Raw genomic sequence first — 22,565 nt, 5'->3', positions numbered from 1 at the left:
CCCTATTGAACAGTAACTGCCTTAAATGAATAGTAACTATCATTAATGAACAGTAATTGCCATTTACATCTCCACCCTTGGAACCCTCTCCCTAGCAATAATCAATTAAAATAATAATTTTTTTTGTTTGTTTAAATAATAAAAAATTGCAAAAGCTCCGGTCCCCCTCTCTCTCTGACACAAAAAAAATAAAAAATTGCAAAGCCCTCGGGCCACAGGCTCGTCGACTCCCCACCCCCCCTTCGCTCGGGCTCCCACCGTCGCTCGGTCTCCACATGGCTGGACCTTTCTCCATCGGGCCTCTGGCCCCTTCTTCTCCACTGTCCCCCGAGCAACCCACATGGGTGGAGTTGCTCTCATGTTAACGAGAGAATAACTTGCACACACCTTCGTTGTGATACCGTGACGCGAAAAACAAATAATGTTATGTCGTGGGTTCTCATGCGCAACATTACCTTATTGTTTAGAGTTGTAAGATAAATAGCAGTATGACAAAGTATAGGGATTCCGAAGTATATGATTTTTTAGAGTTGTAAGATAAATAGCAGTATGACAAAGTATAGAGATTCTGAAGTATATGATTTTTCAGTCTTATTTTATATTTGAAATATGTTATTCTGTTGACAGATCAAAGCCGAGTGGATGGTATACTTTGGTTTGATTTCACAATGCAATATGATAAATTTTTAATTAAGTTTGATTTAATTATCGAGGAATTATGAAACGAATGAGTCGAACTGCTTTAGTTCAAATTTTGAGGTCTATATCATTCCTTATCAACGATCAAATCAAAACATTAATTGGTTTGGATGAATCTTGCATCATATCGGCACACATAGTGCCCCATACCGATATGAACCACAAACAAAATAATTAGAAAGCTCTATGCGCAACAAACTCACAAGTCACAAAAGATTGGTACATCCAGCATTTGGACCCCATCTGATATTTCATAAAGACGGACCAACAATCACTGTTAATTAGTCCCGTAACATTATCATCTCCTACTTGAACTTGATCACATGCTAGCGCAACAAGTGTTATAAAAAGAGATCTTCATGTTACCAATGATATAACTACTCAGTTACATACCAAATTTATCAAATTTCTGATACACGTTTACATTCTTCAACAGAAAACCATATGCATAAACTTGCAAAGTTGAGCACTATTGTTTGTGCTTGGTACCGACCCGAACTGCTTGGTATTTCAATTGAAAAAGTGTGTTTTTATTTTTATGGACTCGGTCAAATTGGATAAATAAAAACTAAAAATTTTGAGAGATAGATTGTCTGCCCTCCTGTTATGGTGTTCTTCCCATCTCTTTCTATTTGTGAGGTCATGGTTAAGCCACGTCAATATTTGATATTCTTATTATTTTTTTGTCTCTATAAAAAATCAATATAAAATGTTGACGTGGCTTAACCGTGACCTCACGAATAAAAAATGATGAGAAAAGCACCATAACAGGATGGCAGACAATATGCCTCCCAAATTTTGATGGTACAAAAAGTTAAAGGTGAATGATGGATTTGATAGAATCCCTTCCACTTAAGCCTCATGACCTATAATTCCAGATTTTTAAAATTTGATCAAACAATTATAAACAAGACGCATCGTTAAAAAGTTTAATAAATTTAGCCGGTTAATCAAATTTAAAGAGCCCGAATTTATGGATCATGAAGATTAGGTGAAAGAGATCATCTTCGGATTCCTTTTACGGATTTGATCATCTGAGTGGTATAACTGTACCTGTAGAAAATCATCACCAATATATATAGGAAATCCAGGGGCAGCAACAAGAGAGAGAGAAATCATGATGATTCATTGGCTCATGAACAACAACAAAGAAATGATGCCAAGGGAATTTTGTAACACCCGTGTGGTTGCATCAGCCACCATACACGTGTACATAAACTTACCAGTCCCCGCCCGTGAGCACGCACCAACCTGTTAGCGCGAATCACGAGCAACGGTAAAAACAACAGTAGAAAAGTAAAAAAGAATTGAGTGAGCAAGGAAAGAGAACCCGAAGGCAAGTGGTGGTGGAGTGGACTCAGTGGAGTCATCGGAGTGGGGTTAAAGAGTCATAATTTGAGATTCAAATTTGTACCCACTGGGAACCACTCACTGGGATCTCTGTCTGACTGTCAAATTTGGTGGCATGGTAAAGTGTACGGTGTACGTATAAGGCAGGCGTATGGTATGGTATAGAGTAGTGTATAGTAGTGATTCTGCGTCTGATTGTGTCACCAGCACAGCACATGGGTTCATGTTGGGGGTGTGAATTATGAGAAAATACGTTGTTATGTGCTGTGGGAGTGGGCTCCTTGGTCCCCTGATTAGCGCATGTCAATCGTGTTTTGAAGTGTAGTCGTAGTAGAGTTATTTTTATGATATGGATGACTGATATAACATTACCGATAATAAAATGCTACGGAGGAAAAAACTTATCAATAATACGGTGTTACGGAGAAGAAATATTTAAGTACATTTTGTCATTGCTATGAGAATCCTTTTACTCTTATGGAACTTTTTTCTACTTTCTAATTTCAATACTTATTCGGATGGCAAAATATGATTTTTTTTTTTTTTAGACAACAAAGGATGCCAAAATATGAATATGAAATATTAAAACGAATGGAATTCTAAATTGACTTGTTTGGCGAATATATTTGTTGAAAAATATATATAAAAAAAGTATTTATAGATTTTATTTGATATCATCTGGGTTTCTATGATTTGATTTATTTCCTATTATTGTTTTGTTTTTAATCTTATAAAAAATTTCTTATCGAGAAGAGTAAAATATTCGAGTTTGTGAAATTATTGTAGAGAATTATGAAATTTACAGCAAACCTTTTATTTTCAACTATACTAGATCGAATCAATGTAGCGAGATTTCACGCATCAGGATCCTTGAATCTGGGTTTGGCTGCAAGATCGGTACCAGAGTCTGGACTGCCAGGCACTGGAACCTTGATCAAGTCTTAGGTCGATTATTGGGTTTGGCTTTCCAGTACTAGGGTACCAGATTGGGTCGAGTCTCAAACGTTGAGGTCCATGCCTTGTCTCGGGCACCATGGTTCCTTCAAGCTACTAGGACTCCAAGCTAACAAATAAACTTAAAACCCCTTGATTGTTAGAATCTCTTAACAAAAAAATAATAAAAAAATAATGGAAAAGAAAGATAATACATAAAGATTTTCGTTCCCTTTCCGTTTCAACTTGAAATAATTGAAGAAAACAAATGCATGCATCATAACTTGTTCTTTCTTTCCTTTTTGAAAATCCAAGCATGTGATCATTGACATAGTTTTGGTGGTATTTCAAGATCAACAACTTTCCACTATCTTTTCCCGAGGATTCGTATCTGAAATGTACTGTTGCTTAAAATCCTTTTTGCTTTCAACTTTTCTTATCAATAAACTAAAGTAAATTATGGAACGAGTAACTAATTCTAATCTAAAACGTTAAATCTGTATGCTTTATTCCGTTAACTGTTAAGCTCATGACTACTAACCATACAAAAAGGCTTCAATCGAGAAAGGAGCTTCTTCTTTTTCTTTCTTTGGCTTCTGGCTGCGCGATTCGTAGCAAATTGCGGCATACACTTATCAATCTATTCAAAGGCATGCCAACTTTTATTTTTGGGACAAAAACTTTAAGCTTGTTTTATATTAAAAGTTGAAAAAGTTATATCCGGATTTAGTTTTGCATATACTTAAAAAGAAAATAGTTACTTATTTTATTTTCCTAGTTCTTATAAAAACCTAACATTTTATTTTGGATATCTAGGTACACAACGAGCGTTATAGGTAAATGAATCACGAACGGTCAGTTTTGAAAAATTATGAAACTTACAAAATTTGAGAAAAACTTTGGATTTTCAATTGAATAATATGATACAATGATAAAATACAACCCTAAATATTGTTTAAATAGTCTTAGCAAACCCTAACTCCAAGTAGAAAATAAATCAAACAAATAACAAAATATAAAAAAGATCATAAAATATGAAAATCTGAGTTGAACACATTAAATGACATAATTCGCTCGAGTCTTGTCATTTTCTTCGAATTCATATATTATGAGATCAAAAATGACAAGCCAAACGAAAGTAGTATTAATCTGGACAACATGAAAAGTCTAAAACATCTACTTTCGAGATATGATAGCAACAAATAATCTTTTAATCTATAAATTACCAATCTTCTAATCACTTTTCTTAATTAAATGACCCTTCATTCTTTTAACTTTTCCGTATCTAAAATAACATTAATTCCGTGCTCCATCATCATCTATTAGATTGTAATTAGTGCAAAGAAAAAGGAATATACAATGTGTGAGGTGTCTTGTTGCACACGGCCGCCTTCAGCGACGTCAAGGAGCCATGCATGCATAATTAATGGTTGGCTTCGCTGCTTCAGGACCACAGAAAATTCAAATTATTAACATATAATAATAATTTAAAAGTAATTGAAAAACAAATACTGGAAAACGATATATATATATTTTTTTCTTTTTCTGGTGGAAAACTGGCAAATAATGTGGGACTGGATGGGACACAAAGGTCCATGAACATGTGAACCATGGACATGGTTTGTCCTTGTATGCGAGTTGGTCGAAATTCTTTATTTTATTTTTATTAATAAGAGCATAGTTTAACTAGTAATGATATGAAAAATACATCTGATATTGAATTCGAGTGGCCCTTGATTGAAACCTCAAGGATTTTTAATTGTTGATGCCATATGAATGCAGCATTTGAACATGCAATGATGCAAGAAGTAAGTTAAATTGTGAAACTAGGAGAGGAGAATGTGAAGGATTCTTAATTTGCTCCGACGGAATACAAAATCCTTTTGGAAGATTTGTCTTCAAACCAGCATGCTCCGACACACACACATATGTATATGATGATGCTTATTGATTGTGATGAGCAAACCACCAAGTGATGAGAAAAAGAAAAAGAATAAAAAAAACTTGAGTTGTTCATCGATCCTTTGGTAACTTCATATATTCTTTCTGATGTATTAATTCAATTTAAAGTTTTGCAATTATTTATAGACTACTAAAAGAAAACAATTGTTCCAACTTCAAATGCAAAATAATTTTAATTTTTTGTTTAATCCGATTCCTTCCCAAAACATGGATGAATGTCTCCTTCTTCATTTTAAATTAAGAAAAGGCCATTAATTCTAATCCATTCAAAACAAAAGAGAATTATAGAGTTGAGAAGAATTAATCAGAAAGTATAAACTAAACAAGACGGCCATTATTTCAAGCCAGCAAAATATCTGAAAATCCACAACAACTGGAAAAGTTGGAAAGTTGGGAGGAGAAATAGAAAGGCCATCAATTCAGAATTCACGGGTCCATCAGTTCAGCACTCACTAGTCAAATACTCAAATGTGTAACAAAGAAAAAGAAGGTGTATATATATGTACGTATATATACATGCATAATTTGATAAGTCTCTTGAGATTGGGAGAGTGGGCCATAACTCTCATAAGCCATTGGATGATTGGAGTAACCTAAGGCCTGGCTTTTCCTTTCCTTTTTCCTCTTCATGATTCATGATTTTGTACTATGAAAATATAGCAATTGCTAACAATGGGCGCCAAACCTGCCTTAATAATAGACGGGAGCAAGAATAATGGAAGGTCAAGACCCCACATGCATTGGAAAACATACACCGGCATTGGTGACTGATGCCAATGCCACTTATATAATTTCCTTTATTTCTTTTACCATAAAACTTCACATTCTAAACTACTATAATCTACACCACTTAGTACTAGGTTTTCACTTATAAGTAAAAAGTCGTAAGCTCGATTCTTGTCAGACACAAATTTGAACCAAATTATTATGATTAGCCAATTGTGAGACTTATCTCTTTCATCCACCCCTACTATAGACAATATATATGGTCTGTATTAAAGTAAAGCTACTATAATCTATGGAACAAGGATCAAATTTCATAATAAAGGGCCAAGCACATTGTTTTGGCTAATTAGCCTAAGAGGGCTAGCAACCTTTATATTTGAAGGGGTATGATATCCACGCACCTCTTTTTACTTCTCCCATACTTTTTTAATTTTCGACCGTCGGATCAGATGAATTGGAGAAGATCAACGACATAAATTAACAAGGGGTGTGTGAGAAGTAAAAATGGGTGTGTGGATAGCACACCCCATATTTGAAACCTTTTTTTTCTTTCTATTTTCTCATTTCTTTTTTATGATCAAGCATTGTTACTTAACGATCGAAACCATATGTTATCTAGGTCACCTTTTAAACAACAACTTTGCAACAAAAGAACCAAACAAAATATCGTCAAAACTGTTTACACTAATATTGTCATAATTTCAATGTTTAAGAGAATTATTGAATAATAGTTAGATGAGCAAAAACTTATGGATACATTTAAGTTTTTATAGAGATGATTTTTAGATGACGACCTAGAAATAAATGGTTTAAATCATCGTGTAGCATTACAGAATAAGAATGAAAATAATAAGGTTTCCAAATAACAACGTTGTTAGCATTCTTCTTTGACCTAAACCACCTCTCTCTTATTTCACTTTCTCGCTCTGTGTTTTTACCTCTGCTGCTAGAAGAATAGTAATAATCTACAACCATCGCGATCCACCCAGATCCCCCAACGAATAATATGAATGGATTCTCGCCACCGCATCGCACGTGATAAAAGATGAACAGCGTCCTCTACCTAATGCTGCGGAGAAACTGGAAAACATATTGCAATCAACAGCTAGATACAACTTCAACATATCCATGTTTGACTTGTATATGCATTTCATGTGCCATATTTGACTACACGAAGTGGAATTCAAAGTGGTGCAGAGAACCAGCACATTATTCTAGCCAACTTGGTTATGCCCGTATCTGCAAAATTCCAGAAGATTAGAAAACCCGAACCGCATCAGGCAGTAATCACCAATCTTCAACCTAACATGCCGAGTTAATGCTTTCAAATCACTCACATGTAGGATTTAGCAACTAATACTTTCCCTGCAGCGACCACCATCCCTACACTTTCAGATTACCAAAACAGAGACCATGTAGCAACTAATTTACGGTCGACCTTGAACCAGAAGCTGCCTAATTGAGACATCATATCGAAAGTGTCTCAAATACGACACGAGACATCACACACTACTCTCTTTCTTTAATGTTGCAGGTCTTTGTACATTTTCCTGTGCAGAATTCCAGCGTGGAAGTCCTCAATTCTTGACGGGAAGACGATTTTTTTTTTTTTTTGAGAAGAAACTATAACATTTTATTAAAAAAGAAAAGTGGAATTACACAGAAGTTGATAAGAAATCCACCAAGAACAAAACAAGAAAATCTCTCAAGAGGATTTGATTACAAGTAGCAAAACCTCAACCAAAATCACTTTACGCTGCTAACATATCCCACAGTATGTGAGAAAGAGGGTAATTCTTAAAATCATTTGAAACTGAAGCCCAAAGGGCTGCCCAATATCTTACTCTTCCCCATAGATCTGCTACCCCCACACCAGCAAATAAGCATTCCCTGTCTCTCTAGTATCGTAAATCATTAGACATGTGAGAACATTTCATTTGTCTGAGTCACTCTTAATTCCACCAACAATCTCAGAGACGTAACCCTTCTATGAATAAATCTTCATGCTTAAGTTTCCATTTCTAAAAACCGGCGCCATGGTGATGTACTTGCCTAATAATTCTGAGCTTGAAGCAACCCATTTTTGGGTCTCATTAGCTTAGTTAGTACTTAGTGCTCCTCCTGAGTACATCATATTAAATCCAAATAATCAAATACAAATTAAATCAAAAGCAAGAACATGACTGCAGAAAGTGAGATTCTGTTCGAGGTTGAGTGTTACTAATTATTAACTATATCATCCAATATTTAAGTACAATTTGTATATACAATATCACCAGCATATGATCCAGTAGCGATGCTTCCACGTATAATAAGACCCAAAGAAATCTACAACTCAAAGAATATAAGACTGTTTGAAGCTTTCAGACAAAGAAGGAAAACAAACACAGGACCGGGATCTCAACTTAAATGTATTCAGAAAGTAGTTTTCCATTTCATCCACCAGCGACCAGCAATCTAACACGAAGTTAAGCCTGCTCTTCAATGTTATCCTGTCCCCTCCCAGACAAACCTACAATGTATAGCAACGAAAGAGTTTATCCAAGAATCTATCCTCCATCCTGCATCTTCCTACAATAAGTGCTGAAATGCATTAGCCAGTATCTGAAGAATTTAAAAGTTACATTTCACAAAAGCAGTCTGTGCAGCATCATCAAATGCTCAACAAAACAGCAAATCCAACACTGAATAATTTGCGTATTATTCCTAACTTCCAACAAGCACACAGTTCTTTGAAAAAAACACAACTCTGAAGGGGCTGCATGGACCCCATCAAGTTTATGAAAATTTGGAAATTCTGTTTTATAAATAAAAGGAAAAAAAATGAAAGTGATTAAAAACTATGTTCTCGATTTAAAGTTACTCAGAAACATGAAAATGGGATACTTTTTTTCCCAAGGCCACTCAATTAAAAACCAAGGCTTTCTTAATTGAATTACAGACTACGTAGAAAAAACTGCATGAAGAATATGGGTTGATGTCGCTTACATTGACAATTTGACAGACTTAATAGGGCAATGTGCACAGAACATCATCTCTAAAATATTAGTAGGTTTCAACCTCCAAGAGGAAGGGGCCATTTTCTAGAAAAGGCCATGTTTGATGTTCAAGATATTTTCTCTACGGGAGGTCTTTACAGCCCATCAAATGAGTGCCGACCTAAGAGCATACCTCATAACTCGATATTCAGTGAACACAAGTTCCTATCCTCTAATTTCCAATTTAAAGTATGAAAGACTACTGCTAATGCTAACTTGCCAACTTGCTCCCGGGCGTTTCTTGGACTACTCAAAGTCTAAAGTGCATTAACTTGCTGAAGATCAGTACAGCAATGGTCTGTACCCCACATAATGCCAAATTTCCAATGGATTTCAACTATTTCCCTCAAATTGAAGGTGCTCAATAAATTTATTAAATGTGACTATTTGTTTATTATCTTAAACTCACCATACCGTCATCCCTCCTGCCTCAGACTTGACAAATGAATCTGTGCAACCCAAATCGTAGGAAATCTCAGATCTTTTATCAGTGTTTCGGAGAAACAATCAAGTTTGACTTAATGTTTAGTTCTTACTCCATGCTTAATCAGTTAATCCACCTTCCTAACAAAGAATATTGTGATTCCAGCCAAACCAAAATAGAATAAACAATGATTAATATGAGCTGCTGGTGCAGCTTCTTTTGGATAATTCCTAACGATAAATTTTGAGAGCTAATATTGGCCCTCTAGAAATTATATGCTGCACTCCTCTCTATACAAATTTTTCCTTGTACTTTTATAATGAGGGCAGGAAGACCTTTAGGAGTGCCAATAACATCTCCCTAATTCTTCACACCATCGTCCTAACTCTGTTTCATGATCATCATTCATCAGTATCAACAATAAAATTTTCTTTTAAAGCATTACAATGTTACCTAAACATCAACCGTCAAATTAGCATCATCCTACTGATTCAGGGCATTGCTAAAGTGATCTTGGATACATCTAAATTTTAGACTCGACACCCCTAATGCCTCATGCCTACAAATTTGAGTGCACTCACTTGATAGCCTCCAAGACTGGACTGCATATCAGACCTAGGAGTTTCCAACCTTGTATAACTAGTGAACGAGTAACTTGCGAGACTTACATTGCCATACATACATACATAACAAGTCAATGCCACATGCACTAACAATGTTTTTTTTTCATGGCAATCAACTCTTAGAACACTTGATTCTCAACATTTGTTCGAAGAGCGAAGCGCTTTTGTCACACTATGTATCTAGCTTCTCGAGCCTCATGCTGATCACCCATTAAATTCTAATAATCAGAAGAAAAAAGAGCAATCTTGAACAACCCAATTCATTAATGCAAAGAAATCACGCAGTCAACCCATCATTCTACAAGAAGATTAAAAGTCAATGATCAAGCTAATCGGCACAAACCCAACATTCCAGAAACGAAAACAAAGCAATTGAGATAAAGAAAACGCAAAAAGGATAGCAGAAATTACTGTACAGGGGGCGCCGGCGAAGGGGAAGACAATCGAAGAAGCAGAAGGGAATCAATCAGAGTGGGGATCGTAGTAATAGTCATCGTAATCGACGGTGGAGGATGAGTCATCGGAGTCGGAGTAAGAGTAGGAGTAGTAGGAGTCGGGCGGAGGGACGCAGAGGAAGGTCCAGAGGCAGAAAGCCAGGCGACCCAACTGCTGCAGAGGGAGGCAGAAGATGAGATCCAACAGCTGGTGGCTGCTCAAGCGCTCCGGTAAGCATGCCAAGTACTGCCACATCTCGGCCGACAGGTGCGCCACCGACTCCACCATCAGGCTGTTGAACACCATTTTCGTGCCTCCTCTGTGGACTTGTGGCTTGCGTATGGTGACGGGACTCTGTTCTGTTCTGTTATGTTCTGTTAGTCTTATTTTTGTTGAAAGTTGGGCAATTGGGACTCAAAAATTTATCTCTGCAAAGCAAATGACGGATTTTGGCTGAGTGGATCTCAATTTTGACCGCTCTGTCTTACTTTTTACTGTACTCAAGAGTTTATATCTGCAATTGTCTGAGCTCCAACTTCCGATGTCCCTTCTATTTGTGTGGTTACGAATAAGTCACGTTAATATTTTATATTTTATCCCTGCAAAACAAAAGATGAATTATGTTGTAGTTATATTTTGTTATTAACACGTTATCTATTAGCAGATGGCATCCTTGGTGTTTATAACATCAATCATTTAATCATTTTGCTAAACAGTTGTATGTAGAGCTGCTGTTTCCTAATCCTTCTTACCAAACTACTATTTTAGGAACCAACTGTTGCTGTCTTTAAACATTTGCCAGAATACTGAAATCCCAATAAAAGAAAAGTAAATTGAGTTGGGGGTAACTGTCTTGAAAATTCAAAGGCATGGCATGGTATCCCATCCTATCTACAAGAAACTAAGTTGCATTGATTTGGAGAGACACTTATAAATAACTCTTTTTCACTTGTATTATGGCACGTGTGTACTGACTTGTTTTCTAAAAATTCTATAAATCTTTGACTATCTCCCTGTTAGTAAGAACTTCTCGCACATCCTATTAATTTTCGACCATCAAATTCGATGAATTAAATAATATCAAATGAAGATATTAATAAGAGAAATGTGAGAAATCAAAATCACACACCCCTAGAATTAAAACGCATCACATTATGTAATTGGCTTCGACTACAACTCAAGGTAGGGCACCAAAATTGGTTCGCAACTTCAATGGGTCATCACAAAAATATGGGCCAGATTTAGCCCATTCCACAAAGCCCACTATAGGGTGGCTCCTCTTGCCGTTGGAGTTGTTGATGGTAAAAGTCAGAAGAAAAAAAAAGATGGAAGAAGTGAAGTGAGAAGTAGACACTTCGGCTGTGAAACCAAAAACAAGGGGATGGATGCGGTGAAGCTATGGAGCCTATCCTCGCAGCCACTGAAGCACCTCTTCCGCGTTGCTTGCACCACCACCACCACCACTCTCAGACGACCATTTTCTCATTCTTCTTCGTATTCTAGAGTTGTCCTCCGCTGTTGCTCTTCCACCTCCACCACCACCACCACTCCTGCCAACGCCGCCAGAGCCGGCGGCCGCAACCGGCGCGCATCGACATCTTCCTCCACCTCCGATAAAGACGCTGTTCGAGCCATTCGTTTGAAGAAGGTAAGTTCTATCCAATGAAGCTCTGAGTGATACTCTGAAACTTTAATGGCAGAATTCCGGGACATGAAGGAATTCAAATTCTGGGCTTCACATTTTACTTCTCGCTTTGAATTTCCATATGGGTTTCGTAGGTAGAAGAACTGAGGAGTAAAGGTTTGGAGCCATATGCTTATGGGTGGGAAAGGACTCACTCTGCTAATCAGCTGCAAGATATATACAAGGATTTAGCGGACGGTGAAGAGGCAAAAGGCGAGAAGGATGCTGTGTCCATCGCAGGAAGAATCGTGGCTCGCAGAGCGTTTGGAAAGCTTGCATTTTTGACACTGAGGGACGATTCCGGCACAATTCAGGTTAGGAAAGCTTGCATTGTTATAATATTCATGTCTTAACATTTTTGCAAATATTGATTGGCTATATCTCATAGGAATTGTTATTAGCACTCCAAAAATCTCATTCTACACTCCAAACGGAAAGAAAAATACACTTGTGAGGAGTGTAGAATGAGATTTTTGGAGTGCCAATAACACTTACCTATCTCATTCCTGGTTTCTTTTGAAAAAACGCACTTTGAATTACCGTTTAAGTGAAACGAAACGAGCACTTCGATAAGCTGTGAGTGAAGTTATGGACATTTGGTTTCAGCTTTATTGTGAAAAGGAACGGCTTGCAGACGAACAATTTGATCAGCTAAAAGCACTTGTTGATATTGGTGATATAGTTGGTGCTAGTGGATCTATCAAACGGACAGAGAAAGGTAACTTCTTTCATGTTTCTTGTTTATAAGTAGTTGCTAAGCTTCACTGATAGGAGAAATGGCTTCCATAATAAAACGAACAAATATTATACCTGAGTTATGGATAAGTTTCATGCTTGTCTAGAAAGAGGTTATATTTGCTTCAAGGTCCTGCAAAGAAAGCTAACAAAAATTCTTGGTTAATTCCTCAGGGGAGCTTTCGATATATGTGAATTCTTTTGCAATTCTTACAAAATCTCTACTCCCGCTGCCAGACAAGTATCATGGTCTAACAGATGTGGACAAGCGCTACCGTCAGCGGTGAGTTGATATTTTGTTTTTGTATATGTCTAGACATTATACAAAAGTCTTTGTTTCCTCCTGTATTTGATAAATAGATGTGAAAGTTTTGGTTTACTTACAGGTTTATAATTCTTTTTGTTTGTTGTGTCTTATTTTCCTATTAATATTTAGGTATGTAGATATGATTGCTAATCCTGAGGTAGCTGATGTATTCCGGAAAAGAGCAAAGGTAAATCGTTCTGCTTCTCTCTTTACCAGAAAACAATTAAAACCTACTAGATTTTTAGATGTTCCTTTGCATGTTTGATAATTTTAGAATTTATAATTCCATTATTGAAAATAATTTACTTGTTTGTCTTACTGATTAGATTATATCGGAGATACGGAAGGCAGTGGAGTCTGTTGGTTTCATTGAGGTTGAAACTCCAGTTCTGCAGGTTTTACAATTTCTCCCAGTCTCATATTTGTTTGGCGCTTTAGATGTTTGATTTGGTACTCATATCAGACACGTATTAATTAAAAGCCTGGCTGAAAGTTTTTCCTTGTAAAATGGAACTGAACAACTTGAAGTGGAGTTCATCATGTGAACATAAAACTTTATATTTTAACAGTATTTTTTAGATGACAATTGACCGTTGGCTGTTTAGTCATTGACTTATTTGTACAGTTAAGAGAGAAATTGCAACTGCATGTAGAGAAATAAATAAATAGTGCAAATCCAAATTGGTCACTGATTAACGTGTTTACATATTCATATCAGTTGGTAATGGTTATGCAAGAAATTGTTGCCTGGAGTGATTTTGACAAGTTAAAGAAATACTATTTAATTCCTGGAATATATAATTCTGATTATTTTTATGAATTTATTTTAATGTCATGTACCTGGAACGTGGTTTTTAATTGATTTGATAAACTAGGGAGCAGCTGGTGGAGCGGAAGCTAGGCCATTTGTAACACACCATAATTCACTTGGAAGGGACCTGTATTTGAGAATAGCAACCGAGCTCCACTTAAAGAGAATGCTGGTGAGGACTTTGCATTTGTTAAGAATGCGAATGATTACTGGTTCACAGGAACACTGTAAAAGCTTGGTTTAAGTTTCATACAGTAGCAAATGAATGATCACAGTATATTTCATTTCTATATACTTCTGACCATATATTACACTTTTTACCAAAAAAAAAAAGACCATATATTACACTTGAATTAGATATTGAAAAGGATCTTTCTATGGATGACAGGTTGGTGGGTTTGAAAAAGTGTATGAGATTGGTCGAATATTCAGGAATGAAGGCATTTCAACTCGTCATAATCCTGAATTTACCACAATAGAGGTAAATTAATTATTACTGTCTATTTCAACTCGTCTGAATATACTTTACCAAATTAGCGTGACTAGGTGTAGGCTATTATATATTTAACTTTCTTAGTTTTATCAAGTGAAGCTCTGATCATTATTGGTATTAGTCTGATCTTAGATGTATGAGGCATATTCAGACTATGAAAGCATGATGAACATGGCAGAGGAAATTGTTACACAATGTGCGCTTGCAGTTCATGGGACTCTCACTGTTGATTATCAGGTAAATGCAACTTCACCCAACTTGTGATGGGATTTCTCTGCAGTTCACATTTCTGTGAAAAGCAAGTTGAAAATTACGTGTGCTTATTAGTTAATATATGATATTGAGTTGCTTTTAATGCATTGTAACTGTTATCATATTCTATGCAGGGGGCGGAGATACATCTTGAGCGGCCTTGGAGGAGGGAAACCATGCACAATCTTGTAAAAGAATCCACTGGGATTGATTTTGGTGAGTTGAGCAATGATCTTAAAGTGGCTAAAGAAGTTACTTTGAAAACCCTCAGAGTTGACCTTGATCACAAAGACAAAGTTTCTATTGAAGCATGCACATCTACTGGCCACCTTCTTAATGAGGTTGATCTCAATCTTCAGTCCATAATTCTTGATCTTGGTTTTATATGTGGATAGACTTATTAGTTTGCTGAGTTATCCATCTGATGGGAGGCTGTTGATATGAACATAACAGATTCCAGTGATGAAAATCAGAAACTCTTAAAGTGTGGATTTATTATTGTTATATTTTGGTTCTAGGTTGTCTCTTTTTTTCTGGTCCTAATAATTCAATTGTCCAGGTTTTTGAGTTTGCTGTAGAACCAAAGCTTCTGCAACCCACATTTGTTTTAGACTATCCTATTGAGATATCTCCTCTGGCCAAGCCACACCGAAGGTATTACACGAACCATGTTGGTTTACATACTACTTGCAATTTGACATTTTTACATGTCACCTTACTCCTGAGTACTTCCAAATTAGAAATGCAGGGTTGACTGAGAGATTTGAGCTTTTCATCTGTGGTCGTGAGCTGGCCAATGCTTTCTCTGAACTAACTGATCCTATGGATCAGGTAATCATGAACCACTGATTGTCTATTTTCACTGCCAATTGTTGTATAGTTCCCTATGTTAGTTTCTATCACAAAGCATAGAGAAGTTATGATTGGTGATAAATTTTGGCAGAGAGGACGGTTGGAAGAGCAAGTGAGGCAGCACAATGAGAAGAAAGCAGCAGGTACTTCCGAAACAGATGGTGCAGATGATAAAGGAAAGGAAAATGATGACTTGTATGAGGTGACTGTTGATGATGATTTCCTTACAGCTTTGGAATACGGGATGCCTCCAGCTTCAGGAATGGTACGGTCATTATCCTTCCTTCTGCATCTTTGTAATTTGGGAGAAAAACATAGGAAAACTAATGGGTAGAAGTTGTATATATTTTCAGGGACTTGGAATTGACAGGCTAGTCATGCTTTTAACAAACTCGGCGAGCATTAGAGATGTAATTGCTTTCCCGGTTCTTAAAGTTCATCAATAAGAAGGTCTGAGGCAGCAGGAGGCCCTAGGAATAGGATGAGTTATAATATTGAGTTCAAACTGCAACCGGCTTTATTTTTCATTCATCTATTTCTACTGATGCCCAGTTTAACGGGCAACGGATCAGTCGGTTCGTTACTTGTGGTTCCGCCATTTGATGCTGGAGTTTGGCAGAAGGAGATTACTTGTTGGAAAATTACTGATAACGAAGGTGTAGTTATTAACTTCGAAATATATTTTGAAGTAGGATTCTCTCCCTTCCTATTCTCATCCACTTTTCTCCCCTCCGCTCACATATTGTTTTTTGTCTTTATAAAAAAAATCAATATAAAATGTTAACGTGTCTAAACCGTAACCGTTCAAATAGAAAATGAGGGAAAGAGAGAGATTTGGAGGGAAAAGAATCATCTTCCATATATTTTAAGTGGTCTTGTTTTGTTCATATGATGTACGGATCCGACCATATGAGGGTGCGTCGGTATCATCTCTCTCTCTCTCTTGAAAAAAAAAAGAAAAAAAGGGCGGAGATTTCTTTCTTTATTAATTTATTTACGAGGAAAAGAGAGCCAAATTCGTAAAAAAAAGAGTGACTAGCGAGCAGTGATATGAGAATACAACTGCACAATACGAATAATGGCGATTAGAATGTGACAGCATAATTTCAAAGTTCAATCCTGGGCTGGTCTGATGTCCCCAAATATTAAATTCCACATATTATATTATGGGTTTGCATGCATGCATGCATGGACCATATATCTACGAATTATTAATTTAATCACGTGCATGCATGTTACCAATATTCCTTCATTAATCAATAAGATCTAACCACCAGAAAAAAAAAAAAGAAGGATTAAAGACAATATTCAAGTACGTGTATAAGTTATATCTAAGCATGCCCGATGACTGACGAATCTGAACGGAACCTATCAATTGTTCTTTTTCTTCTTTTATTTATTTATTAATAACGAAAAAAAAATTATATCTGTTAAGTGGAGATAAAGCTTTCCTTGTTATTGTAAATAATTCAATTATATCTAATATCATAATTAGTGATTATTCTTTCAAATATTATAATTATAAGGAAAACTAATGAAAATGACTTGAAAACTTTGAGTTTTAATGATAAGGACAAAATAAAGGGTAAAGTGAATAGTACCAAGATTGACTTTTTAGTGTAAAAATGTGGTTTTTCGTTAAAATGAACAGTACCGGGTGCTTTTCGTTAAAGTTATCTATATTGGATTTGTTGTTTCTCTTATACCATTTTGTTATGTAACCCTGATATTATATATAAAGAATTGATCCTAGCCTAGCCTTTTATTTGAGATTACGAGACTCGGGTGATTGATTATTTGTATTCATAAAATTAACAATTGCAGGCATGAATCCTAACAACACACATAAATAAATACACTAATTTTCTACATAACTATAAGCTTGCCTAATTTAAAAAAATAAAATACAATTTGGCATGCCATTCCCACTTGAGAGCATATATTATAAGAGAGAATGATACAAAATATAAGACTACTATTTGCCTGCCTGACTGATGGTTGGTACTTGCTACTTGGTAATTGGTAATCAAGGGAAAGAACAGAAGCTTTTAGATTTGGATTTGGATTTTGAGATAGGGTTGTTGTTGGGTGCTTTCCTTTCCAGCTAATTAAAAGCTTTCCCTTTCCCTTTCCTTTGTTTTTGTTCTTTTTTGTATTTGTTCTTTCCTTCTTTCTTTCTTTCTAAACGGGTAGACTTTGCTCTCTCATTACATTTTCTGCTTCTTCTCAACATTGTCCATGATGTTCATCATGTACAAGACGGAGGAGGTGGAAGTGGAACCCTGAAAGATCAGGGTATCATCGTAATTTCAGTCTCCATAGACATAATTGCTGCTTTCTTTCTGTTCCCTCCCTCTACTTTATAATTTATAAAAGGGAATCCCATTCCGACAATCATAGGCAGCAGGCAGTAGGCAGTAGGCAGTAGGCAATAAGCAAGCCTCATTTTTTATGCTTTACTTTTTAGGTTGGTTTGTTTGAGAGTCTTCTCCTTCTGCTGGGAGGAGTTGGAATCCAACTTCACAGGCCTTCATTTGTAACATTGTTTGAGAATTGAGACTGGAACTGCAAAATGAGATAATTTGGAACGCAGGCAGGCAGGCACATAGATAGATAGATAGATAGATAGATAGATAGATAGATAGATAGATAATATATATATATATATATATATATATATATATATATATATATATATATATATTTATATTTGATGAGGTTTGTGTTTTGCAAGATTCATTGTCCTCCCTTGATTTGCTTTTGCAAGCCTAATTCCCCTCACATATACACTCCTGGACCACTCGAATTACAGAATGCCCCAACTCCACCTCCACCTCCACCTTTGCCTAATTCAAAACTTGCATCAGTTCCTGAGACATCTGATCACTTGGTTGATGAAGAAATCATCAAGGAGGAAAAGTTATTAGGTAATGCGAATCCACAACCATCTACTGCTCAGCCTTGTCTCAAAAGTAGTCTCCGAAAACCCAATTCGGACTCCAGTGCTCCAAAACAGGAGGAGCTAAAGAAGACAGTGCAGTGGACAGACATTTTAGGGAAGCAGCTTGTTGACATCAGGGAATTTCAGTGCAGGTACGTGGTCTTTACTCTCTCTCTCTCTCTCTCTCTCTACCATGCTACTTCATTATTGTACTCAAATTATGCTGCGTTTAGTTTTTCCTTGGGTGGAATTCTTTGATTAACCGTCCAAGATTGATAGCTTCCAATTTCTGAAAATATTTAGAAAATCCTACATCAGAATTCACACATGATGCTTGATCTTGATTTTCCTTGTGAATGTTAAGCAGGTCAGATAACATCATAAACTACTGTATCTGAAAAGAGACAAATTTCTACGAATTCTGGTTGGATAATTTGGATCGTTTCTCCTTTTTGGTCCAAGTGTAGCATTCATGTGAAAGTTGAAACCAAACATGTGCATTCAGTAATGTATTTTATCTATAATACAACACAGTATGGATTACCACGCTCAATATGCAATGCGCAAGTTTGCATGCCTCAGTTTTTACATCCCCTTGAAATACCGATTCTTTTCTGTTTTTCATCTTATTATGCTTACTAATGTCTTTCAAATTTGGTTTTGGTTTCTCACCTAATCACTGCGTGATTTGTGTTTCTTCAATAGTGAACTAGAAGATACAGACAATGAAAACGAGAACAGAAGACGCTGTGTTTGCGTTATTTTATGAAACTTCTCGATCAGCGTCCGCTCTGCAAATTCCTAAGGAAATCACAGCAATTCCAGGAGAGAAAGAAAGGAAAATTCATGTTCATGGGATGGGTCTAAAATTGAACGGCACTCAGGTGTTTGAAATTCAGTTTTAGTCCATTTCACGTTACCAAAATTACAACGGAGCTGCAGCTCTCACAGGACTGTTTTATGCACTCAAGATAGTCACTTTCCGTTTATGAGAATTTTATCAACATTGCATTCTTTTGATTATGAAACTTCTCACAAGTTCAGACACAGGATCGGCGACGGACCAATCATCCATTCATGCGCAGCCTTTACTTTGTAATCTCCGGGGCAACATAGATCCAGGGGCCAGAAACACCATATTTATATTTGATAAAGTTGTTTTTTCATTTAGATGCTTAATTCTTCGGCGGAGGTGCCCAAAAAAATGATCAAGATGCAATAACATTTGCAAACACAAAAGCAATTGACACTCCTGTCATTAGATGAAATTTATGTATACGAAACTTTTTGTTACCCTCTTAAGTTTCTTTCTATCTTCAATTCTTGCAAATTACAAACAGAAGATTCTCATCAGAGAAAAAGATTGAAGTAAGCAAGAATAGAGAAAAAATATCTTCCAAACTCATCCAAAACTAATGCCATGAACGAATTGATACTAGCGAAACTGATCTGTCTGAAGCACGAGATGGCTGATGGCTCAATCAATCCCTTCGTTGACTTGCCGTTAAGCTCAAATGCAGACCAGCTCAAGTCCTTTTAGCTTTTGAAGTAGCTCATTGCTCTATTTCTTGTCGAAAATGCCAAATATAGATTTTATGGCGTTGATGGCATTTTCGTTGATGAATGATTCGTCAAATCTTTTCAATAGAGGATCAAAAGCATCAGATTTTCTTAAATTCTCTAGGTCAGGATCAGTCCGAATTCTCTGTTGACAGTAAAAGTAATAAATTCCATGAGAAGCTCTAGGAAATAAACCATGGTATTCTCAAAAATAGGTACGTTACCTTGAAGTCTTCAAATCCAGCTTTCAGGGCATCCTCAAGTGCAGAGATCCCAGCTTGTATCTATATAAAGAATTACAATATAAACAAATCAGTTAGTTGATCACAACATTGATTACAAAAGAGAGAATCCTTCACAATTTATTTAACCCGACAACAACGTCAGCTGTAGAAGGATAAATCAAAATCTAGGTAAAATGGCCAAACCTTTGAACGCCAAAACCAAGGGAAATGTTGAAACCGAAGCACAAATTAATCGTAATGACAGTATTCTTATTGGAAATACCTGATTAAGCTTAGAATAACAACAAGCAACATTGTAACTTGCCACTGAAGCTTCATCTAACTCAGGTTTTGATCCTAGCACAGATTCAAATTTCTCCAATGCTTCCTCATATTTCCCGCCCCTTTTTCAACCAATAAAAGGACAACGGAAAAGAATGTTGTAAGTGAGATCAATCTCCGGTTACCTGAAGTTTGGACTTCATCCGAGGTCATAATGAAGAAAAAACTTGGCTAAATGGAAGCAAACTGAACCTTTTAACTATCCTTATAAAAGAAAGATGAAGAAGGAGAGAACATGAATAAATATAAGATCAAGCTGCATACTTATAAAGCTGGAGGCCTTGTCGAAGTTCACTTTCTCTCTGCGCCTTTTGTTCCTTTTTCCTCAGGTAGTTTTGCATCTGAAGTCATTTTACGTACAAACATATAGAGACTACATTGGAGGCCATTTCTAGAAATATCTTCTGAAACAAAAAGAAACAATTCAGCATTATTTGTGTTCGCAACTGGAACAATGATTCACTTACTTGGATATCCCTCAATTTTCCGCTAATTACACCAGAATTCCTCTCAGCTCTGATAATCTCCTTTTCTGTTAATTCACCTGAAGTATCTAAATTGCCTGGAAAGAAACAAAATTTCCGAAAACCTCAGACAATGTTACAAAAGATTGATTTAAGAGGTAGGAGCTTTGGACTTGAATGAATTATGAGTATTTTAGTCACGATAACAAGTACAAACAAGGCAGATAGAATGAGCTAACCGTATCTCTTCTGCATTCGCATGAGAAGTGGACCGATCCTCTGGCGAATGGTGTACATTGTCCTCCCATACTCGGCAGCAGGCCATATTTCATCCCCAAAAACTGCACTGCATGGATAGAACTCTTTGATCACATTGCCAACACAGACACTCATCGGCCTTTTTTCGCATATCCATAAATAACTCATCAAAAGCGCAAAAAGAAAAATTTATGCATGTGCCAAACTACGATTGGTTTAAGAACAATATGTAAAAGCCATGATATTCCTTAACCTTAAAAATCATAAATACAATGCTACAAACAATTAGAAGGGACACTAACTAGAACGTATTATACGAGTTTAGTCACAAATAGAACTGGAATGACACTAAATCGACAATTGATATCGTATAAAAACCACAGTTTAGTGTCCCTCTATTGATATATTATTGTCCCTCGGATTCCATTTCAATTAAAAGCTTGTAACCAATTTCATTTGAGCATATATATTGCCGGATAAACTTTCAGAAATATGCAAAGTAAGAGACATGCTGTTCAACAATCATACAAATAAAGCCACCGAAATTAGAAGGGGAAGAAAGGATTAGATAACAACCTTGTGGCAACAACTTTATCGCCAACGGTGAACTTGCCAGTTTTGTCAGCAGATCCACCGGGCGCAATGGCATCAATGTAAGTTCCGCCGTCTCGGCCCTTGGAGAATTTCAGCCCGTAAGGCTGCACCACTTCCACCTCATACTCTTCATATGCTTCTGGTTTTCCTTTTCCCTCTCCTCCTCCTTCACTTCCACTCTCTGCTGGTTTCGACTCAGTTTCCGATGCTTTTACGACGAAAACAGACAGTCTTACTAAATGGGTGTTGAGAAAACAGCTTGAAGTGCTCAGACCAGAGAAATTCTTGGTCGGAGAAAACAGAAGTGGGTGGTGGTTCTGCTGCTTGGTCAAAGCACTTCTTGGTGGCAATGGCGGTGAAGAACAGAGAGACAGGTGACTTGTTGAAGCCAAAGACATTGTCTTCTGTTTTTGTTTAAGCTGAAATTAAAGTAAAGGAGAAGAAGATGAAGATGTTGGAGTTGCTGAAGGGATGTGGGATGGAAATTCCATTTGTTTGGTCTCAAAGAAAAAGGTTTTGGATTACAACGAGTACATGACTAGTGGCTCTAATAGGCTCGTCTTCAGTTCAAGGGTCTCATGACACGTGTTACTTTTATGGGTGGTTGCCAAGGAAATTTAATGGTACGACTTCAGTGTTACTGCACAAACAGAGTAGTTGTGTTACGTAGCATGTAATTTTAATTGTGAATACAATCGATTGCAAACTTTCAATTAAAAAAATAAAACTGTGAAACGCTACGTAAATTACAGTTTAGTGTCGTTGAGATTATGTTTATATTACAACATAACTCCAAACATATTAATAAAAAATGGTTCAAACCTTTGAATCCAATGAAACATTAACATGTCTTATAAT

The 22,565-nt window shown here is 36.5% G+C and overlaps 3 protein-coding genes and 1 long non-coding RNA gene across 10 annotated transcripts; 2 read left to right on the top strand and 2 right to left on the bottom strand.

Moving 5' to 3' along the window:
• Positions 1–7,868: 7,868 nt before the first annotated feature.
• Positions 7,869–10,593, bottom strand: LOC103446973 (uncharacterized). 7 transcript variants are annotated; one of them, XR_003766463.2, is made up of 2 exons: positions 10,167–10,593; positions 7,869–10,053 (listed from the first exon to the last, which is right to left on the bottom strand). XR_003766463.2 is itself a non-coding variant. In XM_029087783.2 (2 exons), the coding sequence occupies exon 1, from the start codon at positions 10,494–10,496 to the stop codon at positions 10,218–10,220; it is 279 nt and encodes a 92-aa protein (XP_028943616.1). In that variant the 5' UTR covers positions 10,497–10,593; the 3' UTR covers positions 7,869–8,237; positions 10,172–10,217. The 7 variants fall into 7 exon arrangements, 3 of the variants coding, with proteins under 3 accessions (XP_028943616.1, XP_070664969.1, XP_028943615.1); XR_003766462.2 differs by having other exon boundaries at positions 7,869–8,237; XR_011573578.1 differs by having other exon boundaries at positions 7,869–8,182.
• Positions 10,594–11,506: 913 nt separating this feature from the next.
• LOC103446975 (lysine--tRNA ligase, chloroplastic/mitochondrial-like) lies at positions 11,507–16,039 on the top strand. Its single transcript, XM_008386145.4, has 14 exons — positions 11,507–11,838; positions 11,970–12,188; positions 12,481–12,592; positions 12,784–12,892; positions 13,046–13,103; positions 13,243–13,311; positions 13,792–13,899; positions 14,116–14,208; positions 14,353–14,457; positions 14,607–14,813; positions 15,032–15,126; positions 15,213–15,303; positions 15,416–15,589; positions 15,678–16,039. Exons 1-14 carry the CDS (start codon positions 11,572–11,574, stop codon positions 15,768–15,770), a joined length of 1,800 nt encoding a protein of 599 aa, XP_008384367.2. The 5' UTR covers positions 11,507–11,571; the 3' UTR covers positions 15,771–16,039.
• A 1,263-nt stretch (positions 16,040–17,302) lies between these two features.
• LOC103446977 (uncharacterized) lies at positions 17,303–19,567 on the top strand. Its single transcript, XR_011573577.1, has 2 exons — positions 17,303–18,417; positions 18,971–19,567. It is a non-coding gene; the product is annotated as an uncharacterized lncRNA (long non-coding RNA).
• On the bottom strand, positions 19,490–22,333 carry LOC103446978 (protein MET1, chloroplastic-like). The gene is made up of 7 exons (XM_029087780.2): positions 21,690–22,333; positions 21,095–21,201; positions 20,859–20,953; positions 20,656–20,732; positions 20,333–20,453; positions 20,050–20,109; positions 19,490–19,970 (listed from the first exon to the last, which is right to left on the bottom strand). The coding sequence occupies exons 1-7, from the start codon at positions 22,103–22,105 to the stop codon at positions 19,827–19,829; spliced, it is 1,020 nt and encodes a 339-aa protein (XP_028943613.1). The 5' UTR covers positions 22,106–22,333; the 3' UTR covers positions 19,490–19,826.
• Between the last annotated feature and the right edge of the window lie 232 nt (positions 22,334–22,565).

This window comes from Malus domestica, chromosome 11 (assembly GCF_042453785.1).
Source record: "Malus domestica chromosome 11, GDT2T_hap1".
Lineage (NCBI taxonomy): Eukaryota > Viridiplantae > Streptophyta > Magnoliopsida > Rosales > Rosaceae > Malus > Malus domestica.
This window is presented reverse-complemented; position numbering and strand designations above follow the sequence as displayed.